This window comes from Nanorana parkeri, unplaced genomic scaffold, assembly GCF_000935625.1.
Source record: "Nanorana parkeri isolate BGI_ZX_2015 unplaced genomic scaffold, ASM93562v1 scaffold33, whole genome shotgun sequence".
Lineage (NCBI taxonomy): Eukaryota > Metazoa > Chordata > Amphibia > Anura > Dicroglossidae > Nanorana > Nanorana parkeri.
In genome coordinates, this window is record NW_017306301.1 from 927,029 (window position 1) to 943,715 (window position 16,687).

Consider the following 16,687-nt stretch of genomic DNA (forward strand, 5'->3'; position numbering starts at 1 on the left):
TAATGTCAATGCGTGTCATAGCACACATTAAATCTTAATTGAATCACATCTTGATGTCTTGATGCTTCATGATTTCAATAGAAAATGCATCAACCAAAAATCCAAAGGTGTGAATTAATTTGTGTGGCAGTGGTGATTACTGTTTACAGGGACCACCACTTTTCCCACTCTCACCACCCAGTAGGGATGCTGGCTGTATATCTCTTACAAGCTTGACTTTAGAGCAGCACCCTGGTGGTACCATGTGGGGCTCTACACCTCCTGTGTACTAAGGCGGGTCCCCCCTTATATGGAGGTGGTGGGGGGACAGGTTTTTTGGACATTGAAATCGGGATGTCCGTGGCATAGCCTGTGTTACTCTTTAGACAGCTAGGCACTAGGCCTCTCTCCTGAGGAAACCTTTACATCCGAAATGCGACAAAACCATCCATCAGTACCAAAATATCTCAGCTTACCTATGTCTACATATGCCCTATATGGGTTTAGACTTTATTTATATCTGAGCCTCTGTGGAGGTGCTGATTGATACGGGACCAGTGGGGGCCAGTCACAAGGGTATTGTGTCCTGGTTCTGTTTGCTTTTAAATGTTTACGGTTTTAATGAGATGTATTAATAAAATGTTGTGATTTTATTCATATGTTTGTGCGGTAATATTTTAATATTTCCCCAAAAAAGGGCGACTCAAAATAATAGGGGTTTATGCAGCAGTAAATGTGACAATCACCAAACATTTACTGCAGGTGAATCAATAATCATAATTGGAAACATGTGCACCAGAAAAATTCACCTGCACTGAATGACCCTAATTTACTAAAGGAGTAGAGCATGTTCACTTTGCAAGGGAATGTTTGCTTCAGCTTAGTGAATAAGTGACTTCATCCAAACAGAAATCCATATTTTGTTTTTGTTTTTTTGTTACGTGATGTATTAAGTTTTCACCATATTCAATGAGCTAAGTGAAAATTCCCTTGCAAAGTAAACATCCTTTACTTCATTATCAGGGTCACTGCTTGGTGACTGTCACATTCACTGCTTTATGAATATGCCCCCTAATGAAAAAAAATGAAACTACTCTACATGATTCCCCTTAAAACCCCTCTAAATTAAAGAGTAGACCCCTTTTGCCAAGGCAGCTCAATAAGCAAAACTGAGAGTTACGGCTTTGGGGAAATCTGTGATTTCGGCAAAATCATCCCCCTCATCCCTTTTCTCCTTCTTTTCTATTGCGTGGCCTATACAGTTGACTGCTGTGCCTGGGAAGAATAGGATTTCCAGTACCCAGCCTAGGCTGAATCACCTTGCAGCGTATTATATTTGTCAGGGACTCTAACAGCAAGATCATTGCTTTCCAACAGCTAAATAATCCGGCAGTATGTTGTACAAAACAAAGCGTGATGTTATAATTATAAACTTTAATGTCCCCACAGATTTCATCCCAGAGGTTTCAGCATTATTATCTTAATTAAAATATGTTGCTCACTTTAAGAAAATGCTGCTTGGAGCTATAGAAGTCTATAACTGGAAAACAAGTATTTTGTGAGCAATTTTTCTCTGCTTTAAAATGTAAACAAAATACGATTTTTGTACTTATCATAAAATCATTTTTTAAGTTCATTGAGGGCCACAAGAAATCAGTATAGACATTTTTTAGACATTTGGGTTATATTGCTGCCTACAGGAGGTTGGGACAATGGCAAACAAATAATATTAAACCAGCCCCTGTTAAAAGACCGACCAACAGAGGGATTCCCTATGGACTTGGGAATCTGTCTGTAAAACCAAATTACAGGAGTAGGCAAGCAGATACATCCATTTGGGGAATCCTCCCAGGATGGGGGACAGGGATAATTCCACAAAATAAAGGTCTCAGTTGTATAACCCAAATTCCATCTTGCAATTCATCAGAACCAAACCAATGGCCACATCATGTGATCCATACTGCTTACTGACTGTAAAGATTGACAATTGACACCCTGGCTGGTTACATGGGCCTACTCAAGGCATGGGGTCTAAGTAATAAGTTAGTCTACACCATGACAACCCAAAGGAAGTGATGGGCCAGTGACCCTAGTGGCCTGCAGGCTACTTTGCTGCAAGCTGACAGCAGGTCTTGGCTCTCTGGATCGCCCCATTAAGGGGTTACAGGAACAGAACAGGGTGGCTACACTGTGGAGACAGGGTAACAATATAGCTGAAAGTCAAAATCTGAGCAAGAGGTGAGGCAGGCAGCAGGCAAGAGAGCAGTCGGCATCCAGGCAAAAGTTAAGGCAGGTGGCAGCCAAGAGGTACCAGGAAGTGTCAGCAACACACTGTATGGTTGGCAAAAAGACACAGTACCGGCCACCATAATGCAAGGTGTTGCAATAACCTACTCTACCCTACAGTACTGTAATTATAGCAAAGCAAAGTGGTGTCACTGGTTACAACAGAATAATAGCCTGCACATTCTAAAGTATTGGTCTAGCAGCCCAACCAAAAAAAATATTCTCTAGAGTAGAATAGAAGGTAAAATTGTCTATTTTTTAGGGTATGAGATATGTCACTTGTGTATGCATGCACTATGCACTACACCCTGCTTGCTTGTTGAAAGCGGGATTCATGCTTACTATAAACTAACATCTTCTTGTAGACTGTTCTGCTAAGATACTTCTCTCCTGTCTTTGCTGTTTGACGCTACACTGAAAAAGAATAGGTTTACAATACAGATTTACTGTGCTGTTTTCAAATAATGCAAATTGGTAAATCAATTTAGCATTCAGGATTTATAGAAATGTGTACAAATATCAGAAACAGGGTCACCCACAAACCACAGCCTCCAACAATCCATCATTTGAAAGAAATGTCCCTGTTTTGGAACTAAATCCAATCCCTTCTTTTTTCCTCAGTTGTCCTACTGTCTTCATCTGCTGTATAGATCTCTTTTATAAACAATTTACTATTAAACTACCAAAAGAATTAGACTACACTAAACCTTTCATCCAACTTTCAAATGATTGCATTTATTTTGACAAAAAGAAAATTAAAAGGTGAATAAATACACTTGTGTGTTTAACTAATCATTTTCTCTGTATTCATTTTTTGCTCTCCATGCAATGAAACTGGGGCTTAGCAGGGCTGTGTCTTTTACTTATATACCATGTGCTATAATCTTTTCCATCTCAGGAAGTTGGGAGGCATGCACAGACTGGCAGATCCAATCGTACAAGATACGTGAATGTGACCACCATTAAAGTGACACAACTCAGAAGTTAAATCTAAAAAATGCATTTAAGTACCTTAAGGTCCCGTTCACACCTGGGCGTTTTGTGGAGCGTTCCTACGCTGTGCAAAACGCTCAAACACCGAAATCCCATTATTTCCTATGGGTATGGTTCACACCTGGGCATATTACAGGCCGTATGAACGCGCTACAAAACGCCCTACGTCCAAAGAAGTACAGGAACTTCTTTGGGGCGTATTTGCTGCGCGTATCCATTGGGATACAGCCAGGTAGCCCTCGGAAACCTGCGTTTTTGACGTGTGTTTTTTTTACTGCGAATCGCGGTAAAAACGCGCTGCACGAAACGTGCAACAAACGCGCATATTCGATACGCCTAGGTGTGAACCCAGACTAACTATTAACAAAAATGTGCATTATTTGTGCATCACTCGGCTGTAGATCCTCATATCATCTCTGAATTGGTGCTGACACTGTACTTCCTTCTGGAGGGTGGCTACAATTTTTCCTCATGGTCCCTATGTGTGTTGTAAAGTAAACTAAACTAGACTAGAACCTCATATTTTGTTTACTAATTTGTATTGAGATTGTAGTCCACCACGGGAGCGAGCTTGGAGTGGTGACTACTTTACAACACACACAGGGACCATGGGGAACAAATGTAGCCACCCTCCAGGAGGAAGGACAGTGTCAGCATGAATTCAAAGATGATTTGAGAATATACAGCCAAGTGATGCACAAATGAGGTACAGTTTTATTGTAAGGTAGGGTACTTGAATCCATTTTTTTAAATGTAACTCCTGAGTTTAGTGTCACTTTCCTTTTAACTGGCTTGACTTTTAGTGTGGCCTGTGTGCAGTAACAGCATCATCAACTGCAATGGTGGAAATTTATCTGCCCGACTCAATGCTCAGCACTGAGTGTCTACCCCAACATACTCTGCGCAGTTATAGCAACACATGTCTGATTCAGTCTCAATGCTTGCAAATATTGAATAGTGTATGAACAGCCTTGGGCAAGACACGCTCTGACTTTCACTTGCAATGCAGCCAATTAAAGGATCACATGCAATAATCTGGCAGGGTAGGGGTGACCTTCTGAGCGAAAACAAGCATAAAAAGAGCTCCTTATTACTGGCAGATATTTGTTCCATCAAGTACTAAGCAGCAACTGTTCGCAATTCAACACTATCCAAATTGCATAAAAATGTTGCACTACATATGGCAGTGCAGCAATTTGCCTATCGCCATCATTACTCTAATCTGAGGAAAAACTTATTTCCGCAGTGCATTTGTTCTGCTCTATATGTGAGCGCAGCTTATTAAAGAAAATCATTAAATACAACAGTGTAGCCACATAAGTCTCTGCCTTGAAAATATCTCTCCAGTCACCAGGGGATGTGCAGTCTTGCAGAAGTTGTTAGTGTTTATGCAGAAAAAACTTAATTCTTGCGGTGTGCTTTCACTGGCACTGTCATCACCTGTGCGCTCTTTTCTCCAGTACCATTCCTTTCCACTTTAACCGACACAATAATATCTTTTATAGAGATTCATTACAGCAAAGCTATTTTTCTGTCTCCAGAAGCACGCCGTGCATCCGGATTGACTACAATGAACGCATTGCGTCTAGGTAGACTAGCTTTCTGCTTTGTGCAATATGTGAGAAGCATGAAAGAGAACCCCTGTAGGCTCAGTGTGATCCCCCTCTTCAAAAAGCATTTTCCTTCTATAGGCTTTCATTTGATCACCAGTCTCCATAACAGCCCATTTGGGCTAGTGTGTTTGATGCCTGCAGAATCCAACAACCAGAACATCTGTGTGCTTGGAAAGCGAAATAATGCAGACGTAATGAAGGCACATTTTTTTCCCCCCTAAATGCGCTGTCCTTGCTAAGCTGCAGCTAAGAGAAAATAGCAAACACAATGATAACAGTTACGTAGCCTTGGCCTGTTATTACTACCAACTGCGTCACAAATCTCACCACCAAGCTTCACTAAGGACACAAAGGGGGAGCAGGGAGTAAGTACAGGTTGAAAGTCAAACTTTCCCAGTAAACTGAAGTACACCACATCTGAAGGGCAACTCCATAGAAAATGCAAAATTAATCGGTGACCTGATAATCCTAAACTATCCATTTAAAATCAGTTCACAGGATAATTGTGGCAGCATGCATTTGAAAATAGATTTAAACCTTGTGACACATTTTTGTTCCATTTCCTTTAGTTTTGCCAAAAAACTATGTAATGTGAGGACCTATCTCAGCAATCGAGTCAATTTTATACAATCAGCCAGGTCTTCGCACTACACAGTTGTTGTTTAAAGCTGAAAGCTGAACTCCAGCCATACCTTCAGTCTTGCACAGTGGTGCTCTCCTGTACTTATTCATGCTTAATCACACAGTGAGCTTCTCATAGTGTGCATTAGAAGATGCAGAAAAGCAAACAAACCCCATTATTTTCCTGCTGGAGGACATCCAGCATTGTCTAGCTCTTTTTTACCCAGCCTAACTGACCCTGACCCGCCCCTTTCATTCAGTGGATTTCAGCTCTTTTAATAGTGGAGGCTCAGCCTCACACAGGTACCTAGGGCAGTCTTCATGCAAATGCGGTCTGCCTAAGAATACCCACTCCTCTAGGCTAATATCCACCCAACAAGGCTTTTTGATATTTGCATTACTCCTTCCTAGAGTCAGCCCACTGCTTGCATCGGGGCTCATGGCTCTTGAGACCAGTACTGAGACAGGGAGCTGTGATGTTTACAGGTAGCACCCTCTCAACCCCCCTAAAGGGGAAGGTAGGAAACAAGAAGTGCAAAGTATAAGCAAAGTGTATGTTTAAACCTAAAATGTACGCCAGAAATATATAATTTCATGCCTCTATACCTTCTGAGATGGGAAGGAGGGGCACCATTTAGCACAAAGTGTGTTAGCAAAGGTCACACCATAGGACCCTAAAAGAGAAAGGAGCCATCCTAAAAATGGGTATCAGGCCCAGTGCTCAGTGGACCAACTGGTTATGCAGAAATCTAAAACCTTTAAACATCAAAGAGCAGCATCCATTGTGAGTGATGTAATCAGCATTTGAAATAGCTTAAAACCCATAGATGTTAATGTCACTTTGAGCAATTAGTCAGCAAAGAGTCATTGTAGCAGTTCATCTACCTTGTCTCTAGTGGCAAGCATGTAAACATGTGCAAGGTAATCACTGCAATAATCATTTTAAAAAACATGCTAATAACAAATACACTAAGGAAACATAAAAGGGACTTGTCAGGAGAGCTGTAACTGACTTCCATCAGATTGGACAGCTGACTCCTGGAAGTTATGCCTGCTGCAAGGCCAGTCCCAGGACTAGTCCCCCTTTTAGGAACTAGGCAATGGCAGCATCAAGAACTGAATGGCAGCCAGCTGTTTTCTATAAAGCATGTATATACCATGATAGACATCATTGAATGTAAATATCAATAGTTATAGCATCCTATGTGGCTTTCAACTACATACCTTTCTACTGGTGTAGGTGTAGTAGGGGCACCAGGCTGTAGAACCTGAGCTGTCACCTCTCTAGCACCATGGTTAGAATCTGAGGGCCTCTATAACTGGAAATTATAATGATGGACTCTGAAAGATATTTTGTTCCTAACTTGACACCAAATAAGTGCTATGAGCAACACAGGGATACCATATGTTTGATACCTGTACTTGGGGAGGCTTTGAATGACATATGGTGTGATACAGAAATATCATGCTACAAATGGGATAGCATCATTTCACATCTGGGAGCCATAGGGTGAACAGGTATGGAGTTTTCAAGGGCTCTGGTCCCCCATCCCTCATGGTAGGTTGTAAACAGCTTAGATAACATTACAAAGTGCTGCCTATACTCTTCATGGACAAAACAACTTATATCACGTACACAAAAGAATAAAAGGGTAAACAGTTCATACAACTTACTTCCCATAGATGTGCCAAATATGCTATATTCACAACAATAGCACTGCAGTAAAAGTAATTGTATTTAAACCCATCCACTGATAGGTCCTATGATACATTCTCTGCAGTAAGAGATTATTTGCCTTTTATCATTTGTTTGGATGAATTAGGAGTGAATTGCTGTAGACAGTTTTGCTGAGTCTTCCATACGGATATTTAAACCGTATATTAATGTGGGCATGATCGCTTGGTTGAGCTGCAATCTTCCCAATAACATTTAACTGTTTCACTGAGCAGTAAGCAACAGTTAACTTTACATGATCATGGGCAATCTATTAATTGCAATCTTTACAATACAGGATAATAGTAAAGGGACACTCATGTGCACCTGCAGTGTTGCTAAGTCCCCATTCACACCTAGGCGTATTGTAATATGCGCGTCTGTCGCGCGACCGTCGCGCGGTTTTTTTACCGCGATTCCGAAGGCTACTTGGCTGTATCCCAATGGAAAACGCCCTACAAAATGGCCCAAAGTAGTACCTGGACCTTTTCAGGCGTTGGCCGTTTTGTAGGGCGTTAGGGACGGGCGGAAATACGGCAAGGTGGGAACGGGGCCATTGACTACAATGCAATTTATATTTTTGACCGTTTTGTAGAGCGTTCGTCGAGCGTAGAATGTGCTACAAAACAGTCAGGTGTGAACGAGGGCTAATGTCGGCAATGTAGCACTAATTAAAGAAATATGCTACAAAAAACCTGATTTTTGTATATTCATTAGTTACATCTGCATTGGCTACATACCCATTCGCCCCAACTTTCTGAGATGAGAAAGAGTGGCACCGTCCAGCACAATGTACTGTATTTAGGCAAAGAACACACCCCTGTCATACCCCCCAGTTATGTGGACCATTAAGAATGTATATGCCAAAATGATTGGCTACACCCAGAATTGTCTTATATTCATTATGGCTTTTGTTTTATACTGGCTTTTCAAATAGCAAATAAGATATTTAGGAGACAAGATAAATGTTTTAGTGCAGAATAACACTTTTAGTAGTTATATAATACATTTGCATAGATATCTATACATCAGACCAGAAAGAGGGACAACTGATGAGACATTTGCTTCCAAATGAGGAATAGTCCCTCCAAATGAGGGAGAGTTGGGAGGTATGTATCCCCCTCTCCATGGGTAAAACTGCACAACAGGCCGATGCATACTCTTAAATTCTTAATACTATGATGCCAAGACATTCCTTGACTCACTGAGATATTGCATTCATTCAGTGTTCAGGTGTTTGCACTTCTAGTTACACATACATGGACCAATTGTCAGCATCTTAGAAGCTTCACTGAAAGCTATCCGCACACAATGTCATTTTGTACCAGTTATATTATTTGCGCTGTCATTACTGAGTAGTGGTAGATGCAATTGAGAATGGTTAAAGCCACATCTTAGAGAGGAGCTTTACCCTTATCTTAAAAATGACAACAAATACTGTACACCTTTAGAAATGTTTAGTAATGACAATCTAGAGATATTTAGACAGTTGAATTTTTATTGTTTACATACATTCTTTTTCTCCCCATTCTTCTCACAGTGGCCATTTTTACTATAAGAGCAGATTAATCCATCTCCCCTAACTTCCTGGAACTCTGTCACATGTGAGTAGGACATGTGACCATGCACATCACCTCAGGGGAGGAAAATGCTTTTCACTGAGATCTCGTTAGATTTTCCAGCATTGCTCTGCTGATGTAATTTTACCGGGATGCAATGCTGAGGCACATTACATCACTAATGCCTAAGAGGATCAGGGAGTGGAAAAACAGCAATTGTAAGAAAAAGCAAAATATGTTTATTTAATTAATCAATGTAAGATGATTTCATATCAGCATGCAGAGCAGCATAGATAATCCACAGCAAACGCCGCTCACATATCAGAACCGGCTTGCACTGCAATTGCATCCCAGGTGCAGGCAAACAAGCATGCCGTCGCCCATAGAAACCCAATCCAGAAATAGCCACAGTCCAAAGATCTTCACTGAAGATAAACAAATCTTTATTTATGGAGCAAATACTGTACTTACGGTTTGTTCCTCCTCATGTGTGCTCATGAATGTGTTTCACCATTCCAGCTTACTCATAGAGAGTAGATGTGCATGCTGATGTGATTTTTTAGTGAAAGGGGGTAAAGGTCCACTTTAATATTGGTCAGACTTTTTTTATTTTCAACAAGAGTCCCTAACACATCTTAACTTAGTCCCTCTCCATTGTAATCTAAATCCCACAGTGTCCCATCAATACAAAGCTTTTCAAGCCACAAACAGAAGTCATAATAATGTTGCATCAACTTCATCCACTTTTAGGCTCCATTAACACAGGAGCGGTTGTCTCGGCTGTACGAATACGTGCGGAACAGCTCTAAACATAAAAAACAATGCACCTTAATGTGCATTTTTCAGACTTTTGCAGTGACAAAATAGTCCAAGTACGATTTTTTGATGGATTCCACACGTTAGCAGCTATAGTAGTAGCCGTAAACGTGTACAATCCGTGCGGATAAAAGATTTGAGTGTTTGCATGCTGCGGGGTTCTTCCGCATGGAAAACCTTGTGGGAAACGCAAACGCTATATGTGAATGGAGCCTTACAGGAATAAAAATGGCATTCTCAAACATTTTTGACCTCTAGCAATGTCAATACACTTTTACCAACATGACTTACTCTACGTAGGTGGAAGTTTTCTGCCAATCAGATTTCAGGTTGGTCTCTAAATGGTTAGAACAGGTAACTGCACTTTTGACAGTTACTGCACTGTGCATTGCCGTATCTTGTATCTGAATACATCTACTTTAATACACAGTAAAGTAGCCTTGAGCCCAGATCAGAAAGCATATTACTATGAGAAAATTACTTTTCTAAACGGTTATTCCTCAGTAATGGAAATAAATTTCACTTATTAAAGGAGCTTTAAAAATAAACAACAATGCATTACAGTTTAATAAAGCAAGTGGGAAAATAAATACACCCTGCTCTTTGCAAAAAGGCAGGAAAAACACAACACATTCTCAGCTTTTGGAGGCATAATATACAGACAACGCGACACATAGCAGCACACACATACCGCAGATCATGACAATCTTTCATTACACCATTTTGGATTCAATCTTCTAATATTCATTTAATCAAAGTATGAGGTGATATGATGCTGTCTGTCAATATTCAATCAAGATCGCAAAGCAATCTAACATCCAGGGGGAGAGGAGCTGGACCTAATATGTATCCTTTTCTTCAGTTATAGGTCTGCTTATAGTGCCTTGCAAAAGTATTTACCCCCTTTATGTGTTATTGCCATACAACCTGGAATTAAAATTCATTTTTGTACCATGTTATGTACACAACATGCCTACCACTCTGTATGTGCGAAAATACACTGCCTGGCCAAAAAAAGTCCCCATTTGGATTTAGCTAAGCAAATAGCTAAGAGGCTTCCACTGTTCAGAAACGTTATGCTGTTCCCTTAATATACCGAATTGCCAAGTTTTTCCATAAATTGATTTTTTCTTCCCTGATGGCACGGGCATATTCCGAGATAACAATGCCAGGATTCATCAGGCTCAAATTGTAAAAGGGTGATTCAGGGAGCATGAACCCTAATTTTCACACATGGATTGGTCGACACAGAGTCCAGATCTTAAACTCATTCAGAATCTTTGGGATGTGCTGGAGAAGGCTTTGCGCAGTGGTCCGACTCTCCCATCATCACTACAACTCTTGGCGGAAATAAAGGTTGTGACATTGCAGAAGCTTATAGAGGTGTCAGTTGGTGGGTGCTGGTGGTGTTAAGTTTGGGGGGGAGGGGGTGCTGGGGGTGTCAGGGTAGTGGGGAGAAGTGCAGGGGGTGTCAAGGAAGTGGGAGAGAGGTGCTGTATCCATGGCACAGTCAGCTGTCAGTGTGCAGACCTCCAGGGACCCACCCATTAGGGTTGCCACCTGTCTGGGATTGACCAGGACAGTCTGGGTATAGAAGGCTGTGTCCGGGTTATATAGTCCACCTGAGAGCCTGCATAGTTCACCTGACAGCGTGCACATCCCTAGTGAGAGCCACACAGGCCACTTGAGACCCTAGAGGCATCAGGCTGTCACCCCAGAGCAACACAGAGTATGTAGCTTCATATAATAGCCTAGGGTTAGGTTATAAAAAAAATTGAAACTTTGAACATACCTCAGAACACCATTAAATCCGTTATAACAAATGGAAAGAATATGGCACCACTACAAACCTGACAAAAGAAGTCCTCCTGCCAAAACTCGCAGACCTAGTGAGAAGATGCAACAAAAACCCCAAAGATAGCAGCAGCGGATACAAGAGTATCTGTCGATAGGACTACTTTAAGCCGTACACTCCACAGAGTGGGGCTCTATAGAAGAGTGGCCAGAAAATAAGTCATTTCTAAAAGAAAAAACTTAGAATACAGGTTTGGAGTTCAACAAACAGGATTTGACAGACTACCCCCAAACATTAGGAAGAAGGTTCTCTGATCAGATGAGACTAAAACTGAGCGTTTTGGCCATCATGGGAAATGCTATGTCTGGTGCAAACCCAACAATTTCATTCACCCTGTGAACATTACCCCTACTGTGAGCCATGGTGGTGGCAGCATCATGCTGTGGGGATGCTTTTCATCGGTAGGGACTGGAAAATAGGTCAGGATTAAAGGAAAAATGGATGGCATGAAATACAGGGAAATTCTTGAAGAAAACCTCTTTCAGTCTGCCACAGATTTTAGACTTGGACAGAGGTTCACCCTCCAACAGGACAATGAACCTAAGCATACTGCTAAAGCTACACTGGAGTGGTTTAAAGGTAAACATGTAAATGTCTTGGCCTAGTCAAAGCCAAGTTGAGAACCTGTGGCATGCCTTGAAGATTGCTGTACCCCAATGCAACCCATGTAACTTGATGGAGCTGAAGCAGTTTTGACTTGAAGAATGGGTTCAATCCCAGTGGCTAGATTTGCTGAGATAATAGAGATGTACCCCAAGAAAATATAATTGCAGCAAATGGTGTCTCTACAAAAAATGTGGAGAGGCGGGGAGGGGGGGGGGGTGAATACTTCTGCACACAATTTCTGGTATATATTGTTTGTGTCACAATAAAACATATTTTGCACCTACAAAGTGTTAGGCATGTTGTGTACATCACGTGGTACAAACCCCCCGAGATCGATTTTAATTTTTTAAACAGGAAAAACACCAAAGGGGTGAATACTTTCGCAAGGCAATATATATTGCCATCTGCATGATCCGGATTGGTTGAATCTTTCAAACAAATTCATGGCGAAGGCCTTACTAATTAACAATTGAGAGGATAATACTGCTGGTAGAAAGCAACAGTTAAAATGTATCTAAACCTAATATTTTTTTTTTTATAAAGCTTCTAATCAGTCCCCAGATGTGGTGTCTGCATTAGTTCTTCTTTATTTCTTACCTTGAGATTCTGCCAGTAACCCACTTAGTTTAGACATACACAACTAGATGAAATCGATTCACTGATCCATGCTAAACAGGGTGGATGGAGGAATCTCGCTGGTGGCTTTTGCCAGCTGTACTGTCCTACGGTGACAACACTCACTCCACTGTGTCTATGGTGGAGCAGTATTGTCACCCTAGGCTGCTCTCCTGACTACAAACGTGTCCGCCTTTTTTCATCTCCATTACTTTGTGTGATATGTAGATTACAGAGGACATCATGGGAGGAAGATAACATTGTTTTGAGATTTCAGGAACAAACAACACTGCACAAGATCAACAGTTATCCTGAATAATAATAATAATATTACAATAATATTCTGTACTTGCAGAAAATGTACTTAGCCTGAAAAAGGAAAACTGGTATGCTGCAAAACATTCAAATGTTGTTCTTGGGTTTAGATATACATTAAAGTGTATGCATAGCGTAAGCTACAGCAGAAAAGCATTAGAACCCCTATTATGTTTTATTGTGGTCTGTATCCCTGCTGTAGAGAATTATCATCTCTGTTTGTCTAGGAGAACATTGTTACTGGGACAGAATGTGACGGGATATCCAAAATGTTACTGTTGTCACCGGAACTAGAGTTGAGGGCAAATCTTCCAATGGTGACACTTGTTGTTGGGACAACTTCCTACTCTATCCAAAACAAAAACAGAAAAAGATTTTGCTATACATATAGTTTTGTAAAAGATACAGTACATACAGTGTCTCTAAGACTGACCAGATATCAGCCAACAGGAGTCAGAAGCAGTGCCAAGTACATTTAAGCTGAATTCCGGGCAGAAAAACTCTCATTTAAATATATTCATCAAGAGCCACAAAGGATATAAATCCACTCTGTGTGCACAAAATGCTTTTGCAAACCCAGAATTTAAATTATGAAGGTAGCAATGACATCATCACTGTGCTGTACATAGCCTGTGCAGAGAGCAGAGCTGTGAGGGGGACCCAGCTGGCCCCACCCACTACAGGCTGTCTGCAGAAAACTACAGGAGGGGGCGGATACAAGACCAGTCACCCTGCACAGGGAAAAATAACAAAAGTGATCGGTCTTTATTACTGGAAGTTCCTGCACAAAGGAAACATTTCACACTGCATTGTTGCACCAATATGTTAGAAATACACAAAGTACGGCCTCGGACAGGACTGTGTGCAGCTGTCTAAACTCAGAGCTGCGTAAGGCAGCGTGTGAGGGCGCACAGCTCCTGCGTATACATAGAGTTAAATGAGCTCACCACACGCTTCTTCCTGCAGCTCCAGGCACATCAACAACTGGCCCTTTAACACGCCCCGGTGAATGAGATCTAATAGAGTCAACTGTGACATGCCCCACCTCCTGTCAGGTCTTTACTCACCTCTCACACTGTCTACAGACCAACCAGTTAAAACCTAGTACCAAAATGCCTGCAACTGTGCACTAAATTCACATAGACATGAATGAGACGTTGGTTCTGCAATACAGGTATGTTCCATGTAAGTCTATAGCTGGCCATACACTATACAAACTGATTGTACAGTTACTGTATAATCTTGTTTAATGTTACCAAAGCTAGGTACTATGAGGACAAACCTAAATAATCCATGTAATATGTATCCAATCAGGCAGACCCTTACACTGCATTGTTGATGATCGATCTAAAGGAAATTGTACAATCAGATTGTACAATTCTTTCTTTTATGGCATCCTGGGGTGCTTTCAGGCATTGTCAGAGATGCCTTCAAATTTTTGCTAGAAAAAGTTAATAAAAGGTGAGACTCTCATGTGAAGAGGGGGCTTGAGATGGTACAGGGAGGGGGACACTGATGTGAAAAGAGGGGGGCTCTAGGTAATCTTTTTAATTTATTTGCCTGGGGTCTCCATTTCTAGGCAGCCCTGTCTAAAATAAGGATTTGGCATTGGTAATGCGGGGGCCACACATCTTTTTTTTTAACCTTTTTACATTCAAATTTTTATTGGCGCCATGACTGAAATGAGGCTGAGAAACACTAATATAATGCATGGTTAGCCCAAAGGATGTAGTCCCAGGACTAGATTTTTACAAGCTGGTCTGGAGGTCAAAATCAAGAACTTGTCCTTTAAACATGCCCCACCCTATTCAAATCTACAGTAAAAAGATTTGGTTTAGATACTGTATACTTTAATGCTCTGTGTTGCAATCTTGTATGAAGCAAAGTGCAATCAAAACATATGAATACCGAGACTTTGTTTGACCAACATAACTTTTTCCATTCTTCTTTATTGCAGTCAGATAACAATCAGTCAGGAAGTCACTTCCCCCTCGAATAACTTTAGAACAATATAAATCTGGCCGATAATTGGTCTATGTGCAGGGAACTTTACTTATCAATTCCATCTTCCTAGATTACAGGTGCACTGATAATAAAACTGCATCTGGCATTACAGAAATACATAGCATTGTACATTCCAGCTTCAACATTCCACAAGACATGGCGGGGAATTCATGAAAACTGGAGCAGACAAAATCTGGAGCAGTTGCCCAGGGCAACCAATTAGCTTCTGACTTTTATTTACAAAGCGTTAACTGAGCAAACTGAAGAGAGAAGCTGGTTGGTTACCATGAGCAACTGCTCCAGATTCTGTCTGCTCCAGTTTTAATAGGTTCCCCACAGTGCAAATTGAACACAAACCTTACAGTTGACATTCAATACAATACATTGGGGGATTTTGCGAAAACTTGAGCAGACAAAATCTGGAGCAGTCTCGCCCATGGCAACCAATCAGCGTCTGTCTTTCATTTTTAAAGCTTAGCTGCACAAACTGAAGATAGAAGCTGATTGGTTACTATGAGCAACTGCTCCAGTTTTGATCAATTCCCCACAAAGCAACTTGAACATAAACAACATTCAATACTATGTATATATATATATATACACACACACACACATGTTTATGTGCTTCAGCTATCTATGGGTAAGTCTTTATGGTTTACTGAGAAAACGCTGCAGATTTGAATGAAGGGGTTAATGAGAATCTCACGCAGGAGGTTGCCATGGTAATGTTAGCATTAATACACTGCTATTGCCGCTTTCACTCATCTTCCCAAGGCACAGAGAACCTATTTGGCTAAATGCAGCAGACTGCTGTACCATTACAGGTGAGAACCTCCTGTGGATATATATTTTTGACGTTCCTGTAGTGCGATTAGCGCTTTGTTGCTGTGAGCGGTTTTGTTTTTGCAGGCGTAATGGAAATTGCGGTCTCTCGGCTAAAAAAGATGGGATTCCTATGGGTGGTCTGCGCATGTGGGGAGGGGAAGTCCCTTAACCCTCAGTGTACCGATTACTCACAGAGCTCGTAGTTTGACCCACATCTTCTTGTTTGGAACCGATTTGAGCTCGAAGGGAGATGTGCATCCCTCTAGCAGATCTTTGTCTACGCTGGGGGACTCCATAATGCCTGTAAACAAAACAAAAAAACAGGTTGGTTTACATGTGTGTGATATCGATTAGGTCTAGTGGAAACTTCAATGGAAAGCGTAGCGTAAGGTTTAATGAATCTCTGGCTCAGCTATGACAGTATGGATTTTATCAGTAATGGTCTGCGCATGGTATCTGTTCAGCTGAGGCCGCGCTTCCACTTAACAGACATTAAATACATTTGACGGACACAGGGAATCAGGAACGGTGCACGCTTTCTATAGGCACCTCCATGGCACACAGCCATGCACAATACACTACAGGCAACACAGAGACTACAACATACCATAGGTAGCAGGATCAGTCTCTAACTGTCAGGACTGCACCAGCATGGAAGGGGTTCATGCAAATTATCTTTCCTCTCACATTTTTTGTGGTCGCCCCTCTGTCCTTCAGGGAAATCAGTCCATTCTCCTTGCGCCGTGATGTATAAATGTGGGCAGCGGGGGGAGGATGGGGGGTGGACTAATAACAGCGGCAATGGCATGAAGCAGGACGCCTGCCCCTTCTGCAGAGGGATCTGTACGCGTGTAAGTGAGCGAGATGGAGAGTGTTATACCTCTAA

General features: G+C 41.4%; 1 protein-coding gene across 3 annotated transcripts in view; it reads right to left on the reverse strand.

Moving 5' to 3' along the window:
• PDE1B (phosphodiesterase 1B) overlaps positions 1-16,687 on the reverse strand; it is a 258,702-nt gene that overhangs the window by 218,596 nt on the left and 23,419 nt on the right. For 2 of the 3 annotated variants that reach the window (XM_018568960.1, XM_018568967.1), the window contains exon 2: positions 15,994-16,102. In XM_018568960.1, the coding sequence (XP_018424462.1) occupies positions 15,994-16,102 (109 nt within the window). Of the gene's footprint in view, positions 1-15,993; positions 16,103-16,408; positions 16,654-16,687 lie in introns of those variants that run through there. The other variant, XM_018568974.1, reaches the window with a different exon arrangement.